The sequence below is a fragment of the Pygocentrus nattereri genome, chromosome 19, assembly GCF_015220715.1.
Source record: "Pygocentrus nattereri isolate fPygNat1 chromosome 19, fPygNat1.pri, whole genome shotgun sequence".
In the NCBI taxonomy this organism is placed as follows: domain Eukaryota; kingdom Metazoa; phylum Chordata; class Actinopteri; order Characiformes; family Serrasalmidae; genus Pygocentrus; species Pygocentrus nattereri.
Genome location: NC_051229.1, coordinates 36,354,847 through 36,378,719, shown reverse-complemented (window position 1 = coordinate 36,378,719; position 23,873 = coordinate 36,354,847). Strand labels below are relative to the sequence as shown.

General features: G+C 42.7%; 1 protein-coding gene across 1 annotated transcript in view; it reads left to right on the top strand.

Moving 5' to 3' along the window:
• Nucleotides 1–23,873, top strand: part of rsrc1 (arginine/serine-rich coiled-coil 1) — a 239,678-nt gene that overhangs the window by 163,913 nt on the left and 51,892 nt on the right. The window contains exon 7 of the mRNA XM_017691856.2: nt 21,733–21,801. Coding sequence (XP_017547345.2) covers nt 21,733–21,801 — 69 coding nt within the window. The remainder of the gene's footprint in view (nt 1–21,732; nt 21,802–23,873) is intronic.

Sequence of the window (23,873 nt, the reverse complement as noted above, 5' to 3'; positions counted from 1 at the left end):
AACTTCGTCTGCCATTCGCAATAAACGGCGGCTGTAGCCAGACGCCCATTTCAGACCTTGTCAAAGGCCTGCTGATGTGGCGGGTGAAGCGCAGTTTAAAGCTGCTCTTTCTCTCTCATTTTAGGCCTCACATACAGAGTGTTCCAGCCCCGTTTGTTCCTAGATGGAGGAAGGAGATGAAAATTTAGATGGATTGATTTAAAAAGGCCTCACAAGTTGCACGTTGGTTTAGGAATAGGCAGCATAAGCGGCTTTAATCACCTGTGTGCACAGTTCTGTACAGTTTGCTTTTGAGCCATTACGGAAGATGGTTACTAGTTGACCTGTTTACCAGTGTGACATCTTTACAGTTCTCTTTATAACTGAACTCATAATTGTTTGTTTACATGGTACATATGGATAGTAGTTGAGGCATTTAACCCACATGTTTTGATGGAGTTCTAAATCAAAAGCATGTCTGTATACAGTTGAATCTCAGTAGCTGCCTAATCAGAAAGTACAGCGTTGTCTGAATACCCTGCAGCTACTGCTAAGTTTGCTAAGAGAGCTTGGAAAATGTACTTATTAACACTTTAGTGGATAGTCTTAAAAAAAACGGACTGTGATGTGGTCCTCGTGGGTCCCGTGGTAGAATTGGAGCAGTTGGGGGTTAAGAGTCTTGCTCAAGGACACCTCAGTCATGTTCTGTTGGCTCTGGGGATCAAACCGGCGACCTTCCAGTCACAGGGCTGGTTCCCTAACCTCCAGCCCACAGCTGCCTACAAAGATGACTGTGAGAAAAAGTCATTACAGTAGTTTTCCCTCAGATCAGAGGTGATGTAGCAGTGTGTTTATTTATTTATTTATTTATTTATTTTCCCTTTCCAGTCGTGGTGCTGGTGCGCTCCGGCTTCTCTCCCTAAACTCTGGAGAACACCCCCTGCAGTGGTGTGTGCTCCTGCAGTGCAAACAGGAAGCGTGTGAGCTCACACAAACCAAGGGCTTGACTTTCATGTGGAAACACACTCAGGGGAGCGTTACCTGCGAGAGCGGGCGAGGGAGACTGACCTAGACTGTGATTCCTCTCTCCTCCTTCCTCTTCCAAACATCATCCTCCTCCAAACAGCCCTCTGGTCCGCTTAAGCGGGGCTACATTGCACAAGCTTTACCGAAGAAAACCAGCTTTGCGCCATGCCGCGCATTTCCCGCCTGCCTTTTTGATATCCGCTCGGACTCCTCCGGCCAGCTTGTAATCTCGTGTTTTCCCTTCCAGAAACCACAAGAATTACATTTATCCCTCCCCACTCTCTGAAAACTCGGTGGATTCAGTGTTTATGTGGTGCTATGGAGGTTGTGCATGGACTATGTTTTTTGATAGGTGGGGCCATGCAAATCGCTGCTTCGCTCTTTTATGCTCGTAGAGGTCACTCATTGTCTCCTACTTGGCTATCAAACGTTTAATCTACTCCCAGAATCCTACACTAGTTTTCTACTGCTTGTAGAAAGTCAATCTTAATGACAGGTTGAGCCAAATTGCCTTAAAATACATTCAGCATCACTATGTTCATACGACAGAATGAGTAGAATAATGAAATCTTACCAAGAATATATGGGTCTTGATATTATATTAAATTATATTATATTATAATATATTCAAATCTTGATAGTCTATGGTTTATCCTGGAGATCTAACACCCGATCGAGTTTAGCTCCAACCCAAATTTGAGACACCTGCTCCAGATAATGAAGGCCTATAGGGACATCTGGATGTTAGAGGCAGGTTTGTTGGATCTGGACTCTCTTGGATGGTAGATCTCCAGAACCAGGATTGGACACAGACTGGTTTACATGTTCTTTGGCCCAAATAAAGAAACTGCGGGTGTCCTCTCATTCTGTTTTTCAACCTAAGACCATGGGTGTGTTTGTGTGCACTCAATAATCCAAGAATAATCGAATTTTGGCAGCTATTCCATTATTCAAATGAGCCGGATTTTAGCTCAGCAATCAGATTGTTCAGTGCATGTGAACTCTTACTCTGATTTCTTTCAGATCTCAGTCTGCACATGCGTGAAAACAGACGATGGTACTGGAAATAATCTGGTTGCAAAGCAGAAATCTGAAATCAGAAATACTGTCTAACTCATGTAGACCCTGAGTTTCCCCATCATCTGCTTACACAAGTGCATTGATTGGATTACGGACAAAATCAGATTTTCTGATTATTATCGGATTATTGAGTGCATGTAAACACACTCATTGCCCCAAAATCAACTCAGTCCTGCATCAGATTCATTGTGAGAATACAACTCTGGGGGCAACTTAAACTGTTGTTTGCAGGATTGCAGCAAAATCCACCCCCTAATAAAAGAGTATGCCCCCTATAAAATCCCATTTTATTCCCAGGAGAATGCTATCATTAACTATCTTAGCTGGTTTTTGGAGGACGTTTTAGGCGTGCTCTATTACATTGGCCAACTTATGTGGATGTCCACTGTTTGTTGTCCTTTGGACAGAGTTGTCGAGCGCTATCGCCCCCTTCTTTGAGCTCTGCCTTCATGAGACATTTAGACATTAAGCCCAAACTTTGTCACAATTGTCCTCATTATTAGATCATGTCTCTAACTTTTATTTCTGTAACTGATAAATCGAGCAAGAAATTCTTCCATCACCCTGTATCGCCCCCTGGGCATTTTGTAGTGTATTACTCAAAAGGGGAACGCATCCTTCTCTGTGCTGCACCAAGGCCAGAGTTGAAGTCTGGGCTTTATTCCCCTGTAATTGTGACACCCTCCCAGATAAATGGGTGATGGGATGCGCCCTTTATTTCCAGGCCTGATTCCTGCTCGGACCGACATAATTTTAAAGTAGGACATCCGTGTTTTTCATGGCACTGCTGTGGTGGAGGAATATTCAGCGCTCCTCACATGTTCATGAATAATGTCCATCTTTCAGTACCTCTTTTACCATCACTGGAGGTGGGGTTGGAAGAGGAAGGGGGAGGTGTGTGTGGGGGGGCGCATGGGCACCGAGATGGGTGGGGGAGAAGGTGGAGGGGTTGTGGGGGGCATATGTGGACCAGATGAATTACACGTAGGGGGGATCTGACAGGCCTGCGCTGAGCTTTGTGATCATTCCAAAGTTCTAATAATCTCCCTCACCTTCCCTATCTTGCCTGTAATGAAAGAGAATAGGTGATTGCACCCCGGGCTACGTTCCCCCAGCTTAATGACTCCTCCAAAGGCAAGAGCGTGGTCGAGAGAGGGGGAAAAAAATGAACTTTGAACGAGCTGCGAATTGGCTCTGACAGCGTGATAGACCATGACACCGGTTCTGTAGCAAAACAGACGTAGCGCTAATTGATTATCAATATTTTAAGCAAAGTGATGAAAATAAGCATTAAGAGAAGAGAGAGAGAGAGAAGAGAGGCTGTGGAGGTGCCTCAGTGGGGGTCGTGCCTGGCTGTGTTATCTGCAGCTCTCTCATTCTCTCTTTCTCTCTCTCGTTCCCCTTGACGCCACTTCATTGGCCACATATTTCCTCTTGTATCCTCTCCACCAAAGCGACGGCTCCACCAGCCAGTCTCACTCACACAAGTGCCAGTGCACTGTGTGTCAGAAGTTTGGAGACATTCAGCTTTTGCTTTCTGATGGTTTCGTTGTTGGTTTGCAGCAACGTAAAAACTAAAATATCACGTTTACTTAAAAATAATATTTTTTATGTCTCAGTCACATTTGGGCGGAGGGTGTGTCACCAATCACAGTCATGGGAGGTCTCCATTTGAAAGAGTTATCGGTTAGGACTAATCAGCGATTAGGACTAATCACAGTCAGGGAGTGGTGGCTGATTGAAAGAGATATCGGTTAGGACTAATCAGCGATTAGGACTAATCACAGTCAGGGAGTGGTGGCTGATTGAAAGAGATACCGGTTAAGACTAATCAGCGATTAGGACTAATCACAGTCAGGGAGTGGTGGCTGATTGAAAGAGATACCGGTTAAGACTAATCAGCGATTAGGACTAATCACAGTCAGGGAGTGGTGGCTGATTGAAAGAGATACTGGTTAGGACTAATCAGCGATTAGGACTAATCACAGTCAGGGAGTGGTGGCTGATTGAAAGAGATACTGGTTAGGACTAATCAGCGATTAGGACTAATCACAGTCAGGGAGTGGTGGCTGATTGAAAGAGATACTGGTTAGGACTAATCAGCGATTAGGACTAATCACAGTCAGGGAGTGGTGGCTGATTGAAAGAGATACTGGTTAGGACTAATCAGCGATTAGGACTAATCACAGTCAGGGAGTGGTGGCTGATTGAAAGAGATACTGGTTAGGACTAATCAGCGATTAGGACTAATCACAGTCAGGGAGTGGTGGCTGATTGAAAGAGATACTGGTTAGGACTAATCAGCGATTAGGACTAATCACAGTCAGGGAGTGGTGGCTGATTGAAAGAGATACTGGTTAGGACTAATCAGCGATTAGGACTAATCACAGTCAGGGAGTGGTGGCTGATTGAAAGAGATACCGGTTAAGACTAATCAGCGATTAGGACTAATCACAGTCAGGGAGTGGTGGCTGATTGAAAGAGATACCGGTTAGGACTAATCAGCGATTAGGACTAATCACAGTCAGGGAGTGGTGGCTGATTGAAAGACATGGCGATTAGAAACAATAAGCGTTTAGGACTAATCACTGTCAGGGGGGGACTCTGATTGGATAAGATGGCGATTAGGACCAATCACAGCCAGGGGGAGGGCTCAGAATGAATGACACTCCGTTTAGGACCAATCACAATCAGGCCGGGGGGTCTTAAATGAGTTGATGGTAAGGACCAATCATTCGGGGGAGGGTAAGTGACGCTATGATTGGAAGTTTCATTCAACAAGCAGCGCACGTGGCACCAAAAAAGCTCAGTCCATCAAGACATTTTGGCCAAAAAAGACAATTTGCTTCAAAACATCACTTGTGTTTACTGTGTACTGTCAAGCGATACAGTGTGGCTCGGCTAATAATTTTAGCTGAGGTGAAAAGAGACGCTTAGCTTTGTCTGCTTGTCATAAAGCCTTTGGATTGACTGCTATTCTCAAAGTAAATTTCAAGCCAAGTTATTTGTGGTCTGGTTCTGGGGTCGGATTGCAGGTAAAATAAGATAATGACAGAACTAGAAATTACAGACTGGCTTTCATTAAAAATAATAGTTTGATTTTTGGAGGTAGCGTCCCATCTGTCTTTTTTCAGTGAGGAGATGGTTTAGATCAGCTCCCCCCCGAATATTGCATTACAAATTCAAATATCAAATCTGACTGAAATGCCCCTCCCTACATTAGGCCCTAAGAGTTTTAACATGTGCTTTTAACAATAGTTTGAAAAAAAAAAAGTGTCAAATCTTTATTTTGGCAAAATCCCCTCCCTTCCTACCAAAGAAGACACTTTGATAAGCATGAAGCTGTTGAAGATAAATATACCCGAAGGATTAGCACACAGCTGTTTTATATTAGCACAACATTTGCTGGTGTTTTTCTTACTTAATTGAAATGTAACAGCAAGAATCAAAGATTCAAACGAAGGCGAGATGTCCCCCAAAACTTTTCACCAGCAGAGAAACCTTCCGAAGCCTGACTGGACCTTCACCTTCAGCCCTGTGGCTCCACCTCCCCACCCCTGACCTGAAACTCTTTCGTGGGCTTAACCACCAGCGCTTGACTGAGCACAATCCTGGGACCACCGTGTCTCTGGGCCCTTTGTCTGAGATGTTTAAGTGCTAGCCCCGCTCCTGCTGGGACTCCATTGAGACGCGCCTGCTCCGGGCAGTTTTCCATTCTCTTCTAAGTGGCCGCCTTTGTTTGTCACCTTGTGTGCGTCGGCCGATCGGCAGCCGCCATTCGCGTTTCATGCGCGGGGGTCCTTCTCGCTCCCCATTCACTCTCAATGGGATCTAACTCGGGCACCTTTCACAGCTGAAACTGATCCTATTCACCTTCATTCATCTAACCCTCTTAGGTCCCCTGTGGCATATTTGCCACAAACGCCTCTTCTTAAATTTTGTTGAATTATTTCTCGCTCATGGTTCGTTGAATAAAGTTCTAAGAAAAGTGTTAATTAGCCTTATGTTTGTTTGTATGCAGGTGTAACAAAATTATATGTAGATTGAAATTTAATGAAAAAACAGTCATTACAGAAACATTTTTGTGGACTTTTGCAATTTCTGCCAAAAATTGTAAATGCAGACTGTATCCTGTCAATGTAGATTGTAAGTACTGCAAATGTCATTCATTACAGCTCCTCATGCTAACATATTATATTTGAAGACTTCCTACACAGGGACTTCATAACTCTTGCATATGCACTGGGTAACATATTTATAGAGGCGGAAGTCTGAAGATAACGTATTATGAAGTAAATGACATTGATATAACAGGGATTATAATAAAGTGACAGACCTTGTTGTCATATAGCACTTTTTTGAAATATCATTTCCAAGTACTGCAACTTATAAGACATTATTAGGTGTGGGCAACAATAAATAATTGTCGTGCCCCCCTCTTTGAAGGCGTATGATGACCTAAATGTAACTAAAGTCCAGCAGTGAGGAGCTGAACTTTCCCCTCCTCTGCTGTTACTGCAGACGGGCAGGGTCGCCTACAGAGCAGCGCTAGTAGCTGTTAATGAAGTGATGCTCTTTTTATTTGAGGGTCCTATTTCATGGGGTTAGATTTCAACCTCTACTATTTGTAACTTGGTTCCAAAGGGCAAGGTGACACTCAAAAAACGAGGGATAGGGGTTAAAATAAGAAATAGGATTGGGCCAAAGAGTTAATGTTTTACTTGGTCTGGTTTTAGTCACTTACTCTGTCCGACTCGGGTCAGTTTCAGACTCAGAATTTCTAGATCTGGGTTGAGTCTGTTTGGGACGCAATTTTGGTGGCCTCAGGTCAGTTTCTGACCCAAAACTTGGTGATGTGGGCGAGTAAGGTTTGGTTCATTTTGTTGGGCTCGACTCAAAACTTGCTGATGTGGTTCAAGTTCGGTCAGGCTTGGACAAAATTTAGGTCCGGCTTGGGTCCAGTTTGGACTCAAATCTTGATAATATGGTTTAGATCTGACCAAGACAAGACATGTTTTTATCTGAATTCTGGTTCAGACCAAAATTTCAGGCCCGATTAAAGCTGTAACTCGCGTTTGACAGATGTACAAACACAGCGCACCGCCTGCTTCCTCAAATGTTATTATAACGACTCAAAGGCCACACCGTGGGAGCAACAGGGGAGCGTAAGACCAACAGAGGAGAAAAAGAGAGGGATGAGAGGAGAGGGGATATGAGGCAAATGGAGTCTGATAGTGAGGGGGGCAGATGGGGCTGTGAATGGGAAGAATAGAGCACAAGAAAGATAAAAGATAAAACGGTAGAAGATCAAGAGGGGAGGGTCAGCTCGAGAGAAATGCAATTTTTTTCGTCTTCTTCTCCATCGCATGTGTAACTGAGTTCTCGAGCCCTTTTGAATATTTCACTGCCCGGTTTCTTCAGAAACATATTTTCTGATGAAAAAGGTCACCCAGCTCAACACATCAAAGCTCGGTTTGAACCGCACGACTTGTGGCTATGGCTTGTTGGGGAGATCTTTTGCTCTCTCTTTTCGCTCTCACCCTCTTCTTTCACTCCCTCGCTCTCACACTTGCTTCCTTTTGGCCTTGGATGAATCTGTCGTTACGACCTTGATGGGCATCTGAAGCTTCCGGTCTTTCTGCCGCGGCCCGGCAGTGCTAAACCGAGTTGACCCGCACGCGCGGAAGTTGCCCTCAACTCTGGTGAAGTTTCAACGCTTGCTAGCAGGGGCTAGCAAAGGCTAGCAGGGGGGTAGAAAGAGTCATAGTGTACTGACCCAGAGTCCTTGAAATAGCAGAAGCCTGACCATCCCAGTCTTCGCCCACATGATCTTCCATATCACACCTCCATAGGTTGGTCCTCCATTGGTGACTATTAGAGCAGTTCAGGTCAGAGAGGCTGCAGAGAGATGGAGAGATCAGAGTTAAGGTTTAAAGTCTTCAGTGCTTCTTTTTAGAGCTGGGCTTCACAGATGATTATTCATTATTTTAAAATGGTATCTCCATTCATATAAGCCTATATATATATATATATATATATATATATATGTGTGTGTGTGTGTATGTGTGTGTGTGTGTGTGTGTGTATACTCACACTATATGAATTTTGACTGAATTTCAATCACTCACAGTCATCAGATTTGTCCACTTGGGAAAGGGATCCGAAGCACAACCTATGTTTAATCTGAAGTTCTTATACATGTTGCATGCAATTGCACATTTCCACCAGAGAGGTCTCCAAATCCCCAGAATTTAAATAGTGCAGATTGAATTTATGTAATGTTCATTTTTCCATTTTCGGTTTACTGAAGTATTCAACACTGAAAATTGTTACCAAACAAAATTTTGCCCGAGTTTAATGCTGCAGTGATAAACTTACATATTAGTCATGATACAGTGATACGATGTAATTAGTAGACTGTTAAATGAATATTTATTTAATTCAATACCTTGCAACACACCGTGGGATGTGTAGGGGGTGATGTGGCCTGTTTTTTTTTAAGGAGAAATGCTCTGTCTCCCAGAGTTTTCCCCAAATGAGAAAATCGTCAGAAAAATTAATTAGTTGAATATTAATTGAACAATTAATTTACTGATAGAGGGCTGGTGTCCAGCACAGTGCTTAACATACCAATTCCCCTTATTTATGAACATTTCTAGATGATTAGTTGTTTAAGGTGTAATTCAAGTTGTTCAGAGTGGTTTAGTTGAAGTGCTTTACAGTGGGGGTGATAGTAACCAGTTGTCTGAAGAGTTTAATGCCTATGAAAACTCCCTCACAGAAAACTGTTACATGAAATGGTTATGAATGTGCTGTCTGATGCCTGAAACCTTGTTTTGTGATAGCTTTGTCAAGAGTTTGGATTAAAACACGAGACAAAATAGTCACCATGTTTTTCAGATTCATTAGATCATCAATATTACACGTAAAAACAGGTGTTGGTTCACTGGTGGTGTTTGGACAGTAAATAAAATGTTGCCTGCCATCACCACTGTAAAGAAATGGAAGCCTTTACATCTAACCACCCTGAATGAATTGTTTATATCTCAAGCACCGAGTTATGTTATACTACAGTTAAGTGTTTAGTACAAATATGCAGAATTACAGGAGTTCACCTCTTCGGATTAATTGATTATAGAAATGCATTGTTTCGCTGATCACCTGTATGATCCCATAGGCTGTTCTTCCAGTGGCAGCCTGTGGATTATCAGAGGATAGCTGAGGTCAGACAGGCTGCAGTGAGATGGTGAGATCAGAGCTCAGTCAGGCCTTAAATTCTTCAGTTCTTCTGTCTGCAGACGATACACCTTCAGTAGAGGCGGAGAATGAATGCAGATGTGGACTTGAGTGCGTTTGCATGTGTGTTTTCCAGTTTTGCATCAAACTCTCATTAATAAAACAGTAAAGGTCTGCCAGAGCTTTACGCAAGGCGTGATGAAAACCAAAATTCCCAGTTGTGTCTCGTTTCCCTAACCCAATCTCCAATATTCACTTAGATAATTAAAGAAATCGCCTCGAATTACGTTCGGAGAGGCCGCTGTCGGATCTCGGGCCGAAATAAAGAAGTTACAGTGTTGTGGTGTTGAGGGGGAGCGAGGCAGAAGTTGAATATTTCATCATACGGTGCTCGGTTTGATTGTCATGCGGGATGATGTGTGCGCGGTGTTTCTCGGCGCCCGGCGAGGGCGTGCTGTTAGACGGAGTTAAAGATGGTACCGCGTAGGGTTTGATACGGTTCTCAGCTTTTAAGCGTGTTTACTTTGCGAAGATAATTGAGAAAGATTATTGAATAAAGTGATGTAGGTCAAGCCTGTCCATTTAGAACCTTTAAAATATCACCGCTGTACAGAAACAGTTGTGGTGTCTACACTGTTTAATGAAATATGTGAAGACTAGATGAAAGAGGGGTGTTCCCCCCCCCCCCCCCCTATTAGCATAATTGGTTTCAGAGAATTTTTTTTTACTTATTTTCTATGGTCAGTCACATTGATAAAAAAGACAACATGATGTTTTCTCAGGTCAGCTGAGGTTGACTTAATGACCATGTAATTGACTATTAGAACATCTATGTGTACACAGAGCTATTGATCTTGTCTGCAAAGCCTCTTATGAGAGTACAGTGCGAATCTAAAATAGAAATCTGGCAAGACAGCTTTCTATGAATTATTCATCGTATTGATATGATATCTCTTTCTAATTGTTTAGTCTGTTAATATTTAATGAATATCATTTACGCTGTGCTTGAATGTGACAGTGTTTGGTAAATTACCATCTTTTTGTTTTGATTAGTTTTTTTTTTTTTCATTGTGCTTTTTTTTTTTTTTTTAATTGATTTATTCCTTGTTTTTTTTTTTTCCTCTGCAAACCGAGGCCCAATCTGGTTCACTACTAAATGCCATAATCCTTTGCCGTATTACCAACGTCTGAGCCGATATGAAGCGTGGTTTAAAGAAAAGCAGATGTCTTTTTAAGTTACGTTTTGGTGTTGCGAACGCTCATTTGAAGCTGCTCTGACTGCGCACGGTGCGAGCTCTGCCTTCCACTCATTTCTGTCATTGTACAAATTAAATTCGTGCTCAACTTTAATTTCCCTGAAGCAAATTATGCCTTACAAGATGTACATGAAGTGGTTTTAATCGAGCTGCGCGCGCCGAGGCCGCTCGGAGATGGCAAACTCTCCTGCAGTGGGTTTCCTCCTGAAAGGCCTGCGCTTGCTGTAGTGCACTCTGCCACCTAGTGTCCGTGCTCAGCTCTGCCTTTCCGAGAGCTTCGTCCTTAACCTATTGCCCTCATTATTTCAATCTGATGAGAGGGCCAGTGGGGCTAAATTTACTTTAATGGGCAATTCTGTTGTTCCCGTTTTCACTCTCTTTTCCTGCTTTATGGCTCGATGGACAGGTGTTTTAGTGCGTGTGGAGCTTTCTGGGCCGTAGGCTCAGCTTTGTGCTGCCATGTGTTTGCTTCTATGCTCCTGATTCAAAGGGACATTTTTCCAATTGTGCGGCACGGAAGCTAATATTACGTTTGTCGTCTGACGTGCTGCTGATTTATCACGTTTCCTCCAGGCCTGACATTCAGATTACCATTGAGTGGCATGCCATTAGACTAATTCACACATAATTTACACAACGAACACATAAACAGCATTCATCCTTAAACAAAACACTTTCTGATAAAGTTAAAATGGAAGCAAGTTGCACAATTTTTCCCATCTTACTACTTAGGTAGTAGATCAGCCAAGACATTTTAGGTGTCTGAAGGTTTGCTTCCTTAGTTTTTCACTTACAAGGCTAAAGGAGCTAAACAAGTGATGGAAGTGCACACCATATCAATTAGCATGGTGCTAACTGCATTGTATGACATACTGCTGTGTGTAAAAATGGACTAAAGTTTGTCACGTAGTTAAAACAGTAGCAGTAAGTTATTCCCATGTTTTATGGGTGTACAGTGTTGCCATGCAGGGAGCAGCTGTACAGAAAGGAAAATATATTTATAATTTATTTTAAACTGTTCTTTTGCTAACAAGTAATGGAAGCATGTGCTTCACCAATTAGCACGATGCTAACTGCACTACATGCTGTACTGTTATCTATGAACAGGGCCTAAAACGCTCAGACAGTAGCCGTATTTATTCTAACGATATTATGAATGTATCAGATTATATAGTTAGCTTTATTAAAGCGAATTAGCCTGTTCTTCCTGAAGAGAATCTCTTATATTTTTATGATTAGACTGTTTTGTTCTGTTTTCTTAAAATGACACCATGACCTTGCACAGTGTTGTAAACATTAAGTACCCAGAAAGCACTTTTACAGGAAGAAAACATGCTACTTAGTTCATTTTTGTGAATTAGCTAGCAAGTAATACAAGCTTATGCTCCGACACTTAGCGTGGTGCTAACTGCAGGCCTAGCTCCTCGCTCACTCGGCTCAAACTGTGTGTGGTTGTTAGTAAATCTCTAATAGACTTCATTATGTGGTTTCTGACACTGTACGGCTCACTTATATCCATTTTTATAGAGACAGTGCGTCATACAGAGACAGAAACCGCATAAACACGTCTATAAACTTCCATTATTTGCTAGCTGCGTTAGCCTTTTGGTTCCAAAGCACAACTAAAGAAGCACCACATATGTCAATTAATGTGTGTGTGCATTTGCTGGCCTTATCAGTGGAGGAAATTATGTTTTAAGGGAAAGATTTTGCCCTCATTGACACTTTTAGACAGACAATATACACAATATAATCAGGCATAACATTATGACCACCTCCTTGCTTCTACGCTCAGCGGCACTGCTGTGTCTGATCCACTCAGACCAGCGCAACACACAATGCACACCTCCACCCCATCAGTGTTACTGCAGTGCTGAGAATAATCCACCACCCAAATAGTACCTGCTCTGTGAGGGTCCATGGGGGTCCTGACCACTGAAGAACAGGGTAACAGAGTATCAGAGAAACAGATGGACTACAGTCTGTAACTGTAGAACTACAAAGTGCAGCTATATAGTAAGTTTTTGGCCATTCTAGATCAAACACAAGCACTTGAAACTTCTCAAGGAGATTCCATGCTTTACTTGAAGCTCATGACAGACATATTTGCATGTATTTTAACTTTTTTACTGTGTCATAGTGACTCTTTCAGTAGGGAGCTCTGGTGCAGAGCTGCCACCGCTGTTTTCCGTTTCTAACAACTCACCGATTAGGCTGCATCACAGTCAGTGACAAATCTAGAGCTCAGGAAATTGTCTTCCTCACATGGGAAGTGAAAACGTGATTGGATCATTGTCACATCTTAATTATGCTGATTAATCTAACACTTTAGGACTTCTCTGCAGCTCCTGAAGTCCTAATCAATAGGAGAGCTCGCTTAGCTATATCTACCTAGATGCCACAGAGAAAGCAATTCCTGATTGGGCGTAAAACAAGAGTAGAGCTGTAATGCTTCTAATTCTCCCGAATAAAAAATTAACTAAAATTTTGTTTAGACAAGTATTTTTTTAGTCCCCTTTAGGCTCTCTGAAAGCCCAGAAGAGCCTGTAGGTTCCTCACTGGTGGTTTCAACAAAAAACAGTAATAAAGACATGCGAAGAAGAGAAGGATGGATGCGCTATACACTGTTTTGAATTCTCTTTTTTTTTTTTGATGTCATGTTAATCATTACGCATTTAGTGCTTATATATTGATTGTGGGCCTAGCAGGTTTAGCTTTCTGCTCTTTATTGTATGCCTTAAGTCTCTCTCTCTCTCTCTCTCTCTCTCTCCACTCTCTCTCTCTCCACTCTCTCTCTCTCCCTCTGCTCGAGGCCTCTGCAACAGCATGCAGATCTATAGCAGCCATGCACTCCTGCTCCCTCGCTCCTTCCCTCCATCCTGCCCTCTTTCTTTCGCACTTTCCTGCGGTTGTGTAGTTTTAATCAGGCTCTTCTGACTTCAGAGGGAATTTGGGACGGCCTGTAAACCCCACAAACCTTCCCTTTTCTCTCTCTGCCCTTCTCTTGGTGTTCCTGCTGGACACTCTGCACACCACTCCACCTCCCACGAATATGAACAATAATATTATTTAGTAGAGTATTAAAGTGCCCATGTCCTTCATTTTTTGGTCATTCTTTTTTCCACTTGAAGACACTGTAGTTCATTTTTACGTTCCCAGCTTCTCTTTACACCTTACAATTAAACAGGCTGTTTTAGTTACTGTGTCTTTAAGGCTGAACTCTTTTATGATTGGCTGTCCTGTATTGTGCCTTGTTAAAAAAGCATCACAGGCTGAAACACTCCTTATAACTTCAGTGTGAGTGGGAGGGGCTAAACTGATGTAGGCTGGATAGGGTTATTGTAATTCTGTAGTCATGTAAATTCAAACCAGGCTCGTTTTTCTTATATGGACTGTATTAGCTGGGGGCTAATAATACTAATACTAATAAGTGTAATAATACACTTAGACATTTCACCACTTCATCAGTCAGTTATATCCTACGTCAACCCTTAAACGTAGTTCCTATGTTGTGTAAATAATACTGTGTTTAAAGAACTGTAATACTGCTCATGTTTTAAACTACTAAATTAAATTAGTTGAGCTAAAGTTAAAGGTACATTCCACCAGTTTTTCAAGATTTTTGCATAATTCAGTCGTGAGATGTAAGCAAAGTGATTCAGGGTGGTTTGGTGTGAAATGGTTGGTTTCTTTACAGTGGTGGTGATGGGTGTATCTACATATATCCGTCTTAAAGGCACAGTAACAAAGCAGCCTGTTTAGTTCTAAGAGATAAAACGAGGTTGGAAAACGGACATGTAAAAACGAATTTTGAGCTTTTTTAGTGCATAAAATCACTCAAAGATCATAAATGCACATCAGGGAAAACATAGGATAGGCCCTTTAAACGACTGCAGCCGCAAGTGTTAACTTAGTAACACTGTTTAAAGCGAACCGTCACTGTGCCACAGTAAACAACTGGTTAAAAATCAGGGGTGAGGAGCTCGCTAAGCAGACTGAGGGAGGTAAGAAGTGCTGTGTGGCTGCTGTAGGGGCTTCCCTCATAGACGGGGCTACCTCTGTACAGTTTGATAGTCAGACCAAAGTAATTAATCACAGAGGACTGGGATGGTGTGATTGAGAGGCCCTAGGCTGGAGTGGATGACTCTGAGGAGGGAGAGGGAGCGTGTTTGTGTGCTCAGTAAAGGTTCAGGGGCCTATTTCGGGGAGGCAGAACATTGTAAGATGAAGATACAGGCAGATGAGACCTCGGCTTCCTGAGAGAATTCCCATCTCTCAAACACGCAGTAATTGCTTGACTATAAGCTATAAGCTATTCTCTGTGGCTGCTCAAATCTCGCCAGTTTGATATGCACGGCGTTCCGAGCAGCGGTACACGTGATCTCGCGCTCACCTCTATCTACGGTTTCAGAACGCCGCCGTGCTTTCGTCTGATCATCCGCCTTTTTCTCCTGCTGGATGTTAAGGAAGAAAACAGCCTGGTTGCTTTCTTCTCCTCCTCCATGCGGGAATCTGCTGAAAAGGGCCTGAAGCTAGAAGAAGGGTCTTTCCTGATCAATACAGTGGCCCGGGGAAATGTTGTGTAAACCCCTCCTCTGCTTCAGCCATTTTAACACACTTCTTCACCCCAGCCCGTCGTCCCTGGTGTGTGTGTGTGTGTGTGTGTGTGTGTGTGTGTGTGTGTGTGTGTGTGTGTGTGTGTGTGTGTTTATCTCTTTTGACCTGAAACCAATCAATTTGTTGCTGTATAAACACTTCAGCAGGACTTCACAGCACAGCAACGCTTCAGTTCATTTTACGCCAGACGTTTCAGTACCACAGTGTTTTCTGCCCCACCTCTAATTCTTTAAAGGCCTCATATCAGGGGAAACCAATGTTACTTTCAAAAAGAAGTTTTATGTACTATGTAAACATTGTTAAAGTTTGATTTCACTGCCCAGTCCTTGAGGTCCACATATGGAAACAAAGCTGCAGACAGCTTAGAGCCCCATTTTTTGAATTCATCAATTTTGTGATGTCACAGCCATGAATACATTGAAATATCCTTCACAGTCACCATTTGGGATCATTGTTGGCAGCTTTGGAATCACTGTTGTCTGCAATCTAGTTACATATATAAATGAGTTATTATTTGATGCTGCTTCTTCATTGAATTAGTACAAGGCTGTGAACAATTAAAGGGCCTATATGGGAAAAAAAAAATCCCTCTTTTATTTTTAACAGTAAATATATTTTTAAGTAATATAAACATTGTTAAAGATTCACATTCACTACTATATGGTCTATAACGTCCATATGTGGAAACTATGCTGAGAAAACAGTTCGTTTCTGTGATGTCACAAGAACAAGCTCATTTAAATATAGCCTATATATATAGCCCTTTTTAGCCTATAGCAGTTTAGCGCAGTCCACTCACATTGAGGTTCTAAGGAGTGTTTGAGCTTTGAGCGATTTTTACAGGTCGACCAATCAGAACAGAGCTCATTTACATATATCGGTCTTAAAGGCACACTCCCAAAGACAGCTTGAGTATTTCTAGTATTTGAAATTGTGAGTGTGAAAAAGTGAGCTTGGAAAACAGTAAAACCACACAAATGTTACTAATCGATGATGATGTCAGAGGCTAACCTGCTGAATGCAAAATACAGTGCAAATGATTTACATTTTCTATTAAAAGTTTGAAATTTCCCCCCATTTTGTTAAACTCAACAAATACATAAAATTTGCTGGAAAATGTATCATGTCATATTTGTTCATCTGTTGAATCTTAACTCAACCAAACGTCATTTGACCAGGAACTGTATGCAGATGAGTTCTTCTGACATCACAGAAACAATAAAAAAAATAAATAAACGATTGACTGGGGAGTGAATGGTACATTATGAAACTTTAAAAGTATGCTATACAAAACTTTTATTTCAAATAAAGCGAGCAAAATGTCATTTTCCAAGCTATGAGCCCTTTAAATGCACAGTAACAAAAAAGAGCATATCTAATTAAAAGGTTAAAGTTATATTAACATCATATGTGCACTTTAGTAAAAGGAGATAATATAAAAGAAAAATGTGGGCTATGGGCCCTTTAATTCACCATTCTGTGTCTATGGACATTTTCATAAAAGCACTGAATACCATCTCGCAGACACTCAGTCGCACACTGAGATCTCTGTGCCGCCAGTCCTCCTGTGTCTCGGTTTGCATGTCACTCGCACGTCCAATCTCTCTGTTTTAATAATCTCACGCGCCTGCTTAATATTATCTCCAGGGGCCGACGACCTCCTCCGGTCCGCCCCGATTATCCCAATGAATTGTTTCTTTCCAAGGTGTAATAGGAAGCGGGTAAAAAGGGCGGTGAGCAGAGCAGCCCCCCGTAGCCCTACTGTAGCGGATAAATCAGATTGAGCCCGGTCTGCTTTTATTGAATCTAGATTGCAAGCGGTGCTCGGGCCCCTCCAACGTGCAACCATCAATCACTGGCTTGATAATGGAGCCTGGCCCGATTCCACCTGATGTTGGCATTATTTCGTTTGAATCTAACGAGCCACCGCCGCTAATCGGACCACCGGAGGGAGGGGAGGAGGACCGGCCCGCATGCGTGTGTGTACATTTTTCCGCATGTGTGTAACTGTAAACGAGGATCATTTAAATGAAGCATAGCTCTGCGTGGCTACATGACTCCAGGGAACTGAGGCTGCAATTACGCACACGATCACAATTGGATTTCAATGGAGGCCCCATTAGCCATCCTTCCAGCGAAAATAGAATGAAGTGCGGATGAAGTCAAAGTCTTTAGCCGTCTGCCACAGTTTGTTTTGTATTACCTAATCAGATGAAGGAGCCCCAAGTCTATCTCCACCTCATCAGCTCCAGCCTCACTAATATATCTCGCTGCGATATCACTAATAACGCATTTCCACCAACGTTCCCTTTCGCAGACCAAGAGTGCATGAGGGATGATGGGTAATTGAGCATGAGTGCTCCCTCATACGCTGTGACCTTGAATGTGTGCTAAAGCTAGGACCGTTTTAGCGGTTAAACGTCACGATATTCGATAAGAAGGCATGCCGCGATAATCAAAGCGCACAGTATTGTTATCATGAACACTGTGAAACACAGTCACTGCGTTTCAGGCAAAGAAGATGCCACCTCACTTCTCTTTCTTTCCCAACTTTCTCCCTAATGTAGACGTTTTCAGTTCCACCCACTAGTTAGGACTTACATGTCATATGATTCCACCAGTGGTAGGAGCGTGAGGGCTAGCACAGGCTTCCTCAGAGACGGTAAAGTGCCACTGTATCTTTTCGAACTGCCACTAACTCAACGTCACTGGACAGCTGAACATGCTTGGAGGAGAACGCTAAGCACCAATTTTCTTATGGCAGCCAACAGATGTATGTGCTGGCTAGTCTTGCGCTGAGTGATGGGGAGACAGGGGGCCATCATTCCCACCCAGAGAGATCCACTCTTGGACTTTCGGCCACGGAAGGCTGTAGCGTCACCAGGGATCAAACCTATGATCTCCTGATGGTAGGGCCAATGCTTAGACGGTCACTCAGGAGACCCCAAAGATATTTTGCTAGTCCTGCTGCGTAACATAGACATAAGCATGCCATAAACATGTCATGGCAGATGTCACATGCAATAATGGGCTCAAATTCAGTCATCAGTGATACCGATAATTGTCATGACAGATGCTGTAATGTTTGGTGTGTTGGAATCCGTTGCCTTGCATGACCAGCTGTTGTCTGTTGTTGGGGATGTTGGATCTTCAGTAGTCGCTAATGGTTTTCTGTGTTTTCCTGATGGGTTGATATCGCAGTGTATAGGATTCTGATCGTTTAATCGGGTGTTTTGGGGCTGATTCCGTATACATTTGATAAGTTCCTAATGACCTCTGATGGCAACCATCAAGCCAATTTCCGTTGGGAAGCAACACCATCAGGTTTTACTTCTAAAGGCCCTGCAGACACAGTTACGTTCTGACATACTGTTGTGGTGCCCACAACGTTGTCGGCAGTGTAATTCCTAAGAAAGTTATAAACGTTGTCTGACGACTTCCTAGGAGGTTGTGATGACGTTGACGAGACAGCAAAAGTAATCTGTACTACGTTGACAGCCTCCTAGAATCCTTAATAAGTTTGGTTTTAATCACTATTACAGTTTTTGGTAACCAGCTCTGATTGTCTTCAGCATGGCTTTCATGAGTTTCAGTGGCCCTTTTGTTTTTTTACTGTAAATAAACCCATTCATGTCTGAACGTCGTTGTACGTTTTATTTTGAAAGTTACCATATTTAATTGTCTTATTATCACTATGGCAACGTTAATATAAATTCAGTGTAGCTCTTGCTGCCCAGCAGTTCGTGGTTCACTGTTTTTCCTCATAAAACTGACAAAAACACTGTCGTGGCAGAGCAGCGCTGACATCATCAATAGGCTGGCGGTGCAGGTCAGGCTGAGATTGCATTTCTGCAGGTAGACCCTTCTCAGTCTTTCAGTAGTGAATGTTTTGGTCGTGACAATTTTAGCACATTTTGAGCAGAACTCAAAAATGCAGCCAGTGCATGACCAGCAAACACAGCTTTGAAAGGCTGGACACAATAAAATCATCATATATTTCTTTAAACCACAAAAAAAAAAAACTAAACTGTAGAAAATATGTATTTTTGTAAGGGTTAGGATGTTTGGGACAGACACCTCTCAATAAAAACTACCCTATAAATGATGATTTTGTACTGTCTCAGTTACTGCCTTGAGTTTAAATCAGTCATAACATGATCCTTGTAAACATCTAAGGTCTGAGTGTATTTTTTACTGTGGGACCACAGTGTGAAGTAATTCAGTAGAACAGTCCATAATTACATGAAGAACTCAGCAGAGGGTGAGGCAGATGAGAAGATCCTCAGGAGACGAGGTTTTACTGTCAGTTCTATTTTGAATGCAGATTTTATCAATAGTGAAAGTGTGTTTTCTTTATTATCTTGTGGTTTTTATGCATAGTAAGTTTATTCCGAAGTATAAGTAAAACAACCAATCAAAAAAAAAAAATGATAAGAATGATAAACGTTCAGTTTTCTGCCTGGTGTGTGATCAGTTTTGGTTGAGGTGCATCAGTAATATTCATCATTAATTATAGCCTCGTTTATTGCTTTTTCTAAATTGTGTACCATCCAAGCTCTAACATGTGGCTGTGTGTGTGTTGTTTTTGTGTGTGTTGGCTGGTTGTGTGTGTGTTTAAGATGTGTTGAGGTGGAACAGCGATCCGTGCTGGTGTGTTCAGCAGAAAGCAGAGAGGCACTGAGGCCTTTTTCTCTTTGTTTGTGGGGGCAGACGTCCCGCGAGGCTCCGCAGAGATGAGAGATGGACAAACAGTTTGATTTTGCACCACTGCCCCGAGCGCAGAGAGAGAGAGAGAGAGAGGAAAAGAGAGAAGAAATATAGTTTAAAAAGAAAACGGAGCTTAATGCCGGCAAAAAGAGAGAATAGATTGAGATGAGGTTAGTTAGCCAATGGGAGGTCATGCGTCTATTTCCATCTACCTCTGTGTACGTGTGTTGAAGCATTATGTTGCTGCTCTTTTGCTGTCTGCCCACACTCTTATACTCATTCTGTAACTTAAAGGGCCCATATCATGGAAAATCTATTTTTAAGAGTCTCAAAACCTGCTGTTCTCTCCTTGCTCAATACGGTCCGTATCAAAAAAAAAAAAAAAAACAGCCTGTTTTAAATTCACGTTTTTGTGATGTCACTAACCCTCAAATCGCCATGTAAGAACAAAACAAAATCTTCATTTTTGTCATTTTTCAGTTTTTGACATAATTTGAAAAAGCTTATTGCCCTTTACATTGTGTCAGAGTTTCAGGATGAATGGTCCAAAAGAAACAGCCCAAAATGACTTGGGGGGTGGGGGGGTGGGGTTAGTCTGGTTCGTCTGGTTCCACTGACTTACATTAAAAGTAAGGTAGGTTTTTTCCTTCTGTAAAGCTGCCATTTTGGAGGTTTTTCTGACAACATTAATGTTTGTATGTCTATTCAGCTACGGCAGTTTAGCCCTGCCTATTCGTGCTAAAGGTATAAGAAGTGAATAAGGCAAAATGCAGAGCAGCCAATCAGAACAGGGCTCATTTACATATATCAGTCTTAAAGGTACAGTAACAAAATGGTAACTTTACAGGAGAAGGAAAAAACCTACTGTACTTTTAATGTAAGTCAATGGAATCTGATTTTTTTTACAAGTCATGTTTTACAAGTTTTGGGTCGTTTCTTTAGGTCCATTCATCATGATATTTGCACCAAATTTAAGGAGCAACGTGCATTTTCAAATTCTGTCAAAAGCCTTAACTTTTGCACGCAAGGGAAAAAAGCACCTGGTAATCCAGTCACCCTCAATCATGTTATCCTCTTAAATTTCCACAAGCACGTGCCTAACTTTTACCCGCATGCCGTAATAACTATTGGGCGCGGTTGTTTTCCTGCTTTCACTCTCGTCTTATTTAAAAAGTTGAAACTCATTGGAGGTAATGTTATAAGGGACTCAATTTCACGTGGCTGTGCTCATCAGCGAGTAAAATAGCAATAAAGGCGGATTGCTCTTGGGAGAGGCGCACGCTTTGGAATAAATGATGTGCGGGAACAGAGGCGTAATTAATTTACAGGCTGTATTGATAGTCCCGCCACACTCCCCGCTATATTTCTTAATCTCCGCTAACATCTTCATTATTTGGAGGAGAGGAGAGAAAGCAGAGTCAACAGCCTAAATGAATTGCCAAAAGAGTCGTACACAAAACCATCTCCTCAGCGCTGGGATTGCTCTTAAGCTTTTAATTAGGGCGCCAACAAACAGCTTTTGATGTGCGCGGCAAAGAAATGAAGACAAGGAACACGCGCGCACGCTTATCCATGTGCCCCTTCATAAGGATGTAGGTGTAATGACAATGAAGTGCTCTTTAGTTCGCAATTATCTGACATTGTTTGTTAGGCCTAACTGCTGTAACCTGAATGTGAATATGTATTTCTGTTGCTAGCTCCAGTTAAATTAATGCATTCAAATAAAACAGCTGTGAAAACTGCGTTCCATTTACTGCAGTGAAATGAATGGCAAATGTCTGCGTATTACCTGCTTATGCCATCTTTTCAAATCTGTCCGTCTCTTTTTCAGCTAAAACAGATGAAGTTCTGAAAGCGAAGGAGAAGAAAGAAGAGGAGGCGAAAAAGATGAAAGAGGAAGGTGAGGCTCATTCTGTTTTGGTGCCAGATGTTCTCCAAATGAGGCATTGACGAGGCAGCACGTTTTGATCTCTAGCAATGAGTTTGCACCAGAACTGATTATTTTTACATCAATAAATACTAATTTCTTTCATGCAATCAAGATTTGCTAGCAAGACTTTTCCGTAAGGCTATCACTGCAGCGATATAGGGTAAATATGGAATTTCAGATCAGTATTATAACTGTGAATTATGCATTTACTTTCTATAAACTGAGGCCCCTACAAAAACCAGCACATCTAATTTTTCTGGCTTGGGGCTTGTCTGCTAAATGTAGGGCACCAGACAGTCGGTCAACTGTGTGTGTTGTACACAGTACATGGGTGTTTGGTTGCTTTTCCCACTTAAGATTTAAGACAACACTATGATAATTTAGGCTGTCATTAAAATCACAGCTCTTGCAGTTTGAAAATTGCACATTTTCAAATTGTAATATGAAAACAATTCATTTTTTGGTGCCTTCCATTCCTCCTCAGAAGTTGCTGCTTATGACTTATGAGGCCATAAGTATGACCTCATTTGTGTTCAAGTGGTTTTGGTTTTGGAAATAAGACAGAGATAAACACTGCTCAAAAAAATAAAGGGAACACTTAAACAACACAATATAACTGCAAGTAAATCAAACTTCTGTGAAATCAAACTGTCCACTTAGGAAGCAACACTGACAATCAATTTCACAGCTGTTGTGTAAATGGAACAGACAACAGGTGGAAATTATTGGCAATTAGCAAGACACACTCAATAAAGGAGGGGTTCTGCAGGTGGGACCACAGACCACTTCTCAGTACCTTTCTGCTTTCTGGCTGATGTTTTGGTCACTTTTGAATGTTGGTGGTGCTTTCACACTCGTGGTAGCAGGAGACGGACTCTACAACCCACACAAGTGGCTCAGGTAGTGCAGCTCATCCAGGATGGCACATCAGTGCGAGCTGTGGCAAGAAGGTTTGCTGTGTCTGTCAGCGTAGTGTCCAGAGGCTGGAGGCGCTACCAGGAGACAGGCCAGTGCACCAGGAGACGTGGAGGAGGCCGTAGGAGGGCAACAACCCAGCAGCAGGACCGCTACCACCGCCTTTGTGCAAGGAGGAACAGGAGGAGCACTGCCAGAGCCCTGCAAAATGACCTCCAGCAGGCCACAAATGTGCATGTGTCTGCACAAACGGTTAGAAACCGACTGCATGAGGATGGTATGAGGGCCTGACGTCCACAGATGGGGGTTGTGCTCACAGCCCAACACCGTGCCGGGCGCTTGGCATTTGCCAGAGCAAACACCACGATCGGCAAATTCGCCACTGGCGCCCTGTGATCTTCACAGATGAAAGCAGGTTCACACTGAGCACTTATGAAAGACGTGACAGAGCCCTGGAGACGCCATGGAGAGCGATCTGCCTGCAACATCCTTCAGCATGACCGGTTTGGCAGTGGGTCAGTAATGGTGTGGGGTGGCATTTCTTTGGAGGGCCACACAGCCCTCCATGTGCTCGCCAGAGGTAGCCTGACTGCCATTAGGTACCGAGATGAGATCCTCAGACCCCTTGTGAGACCATATGCTGGTGCGGTTGGCCCTGGGTTCCTCCTAATGCAGGACAATGCTAGACCTCATGTGGCTGGAGTGTGTCAGCAGTTCCTGCAAGATGAAGGCATTGAAGCTATGGACTGGCCCGCCCGTTCCCCAGACCTGAATCCGATTGAGCATCTGGGACATCATGTCTCGCTCCATCCACCAACACCACATTGCACCACGGACTGTCCAGGAGTTGGCGGATGCTTTAGTCCAGGTCTGGGAGGAGATCCCTCAGGAGACCCTCTGCCACCTCATCAGGAGCTGCCCAGGCATTGTAGGGAGGTCATACAGGCACGTGGAGGCCACACACAACACTGAGCCTCATTTTGACTTGTTTTAAGGACATTACATCAAAGTTGGATCAGCCTGTCGTGTGTTTTTCCACTTTAATTGTGTGTGTGACTCCAAATCCAGGCCTCCATTGGTTAATAAATTTGATTTCCATTGATGATTTGTGTGATTTTGTTGTCAGC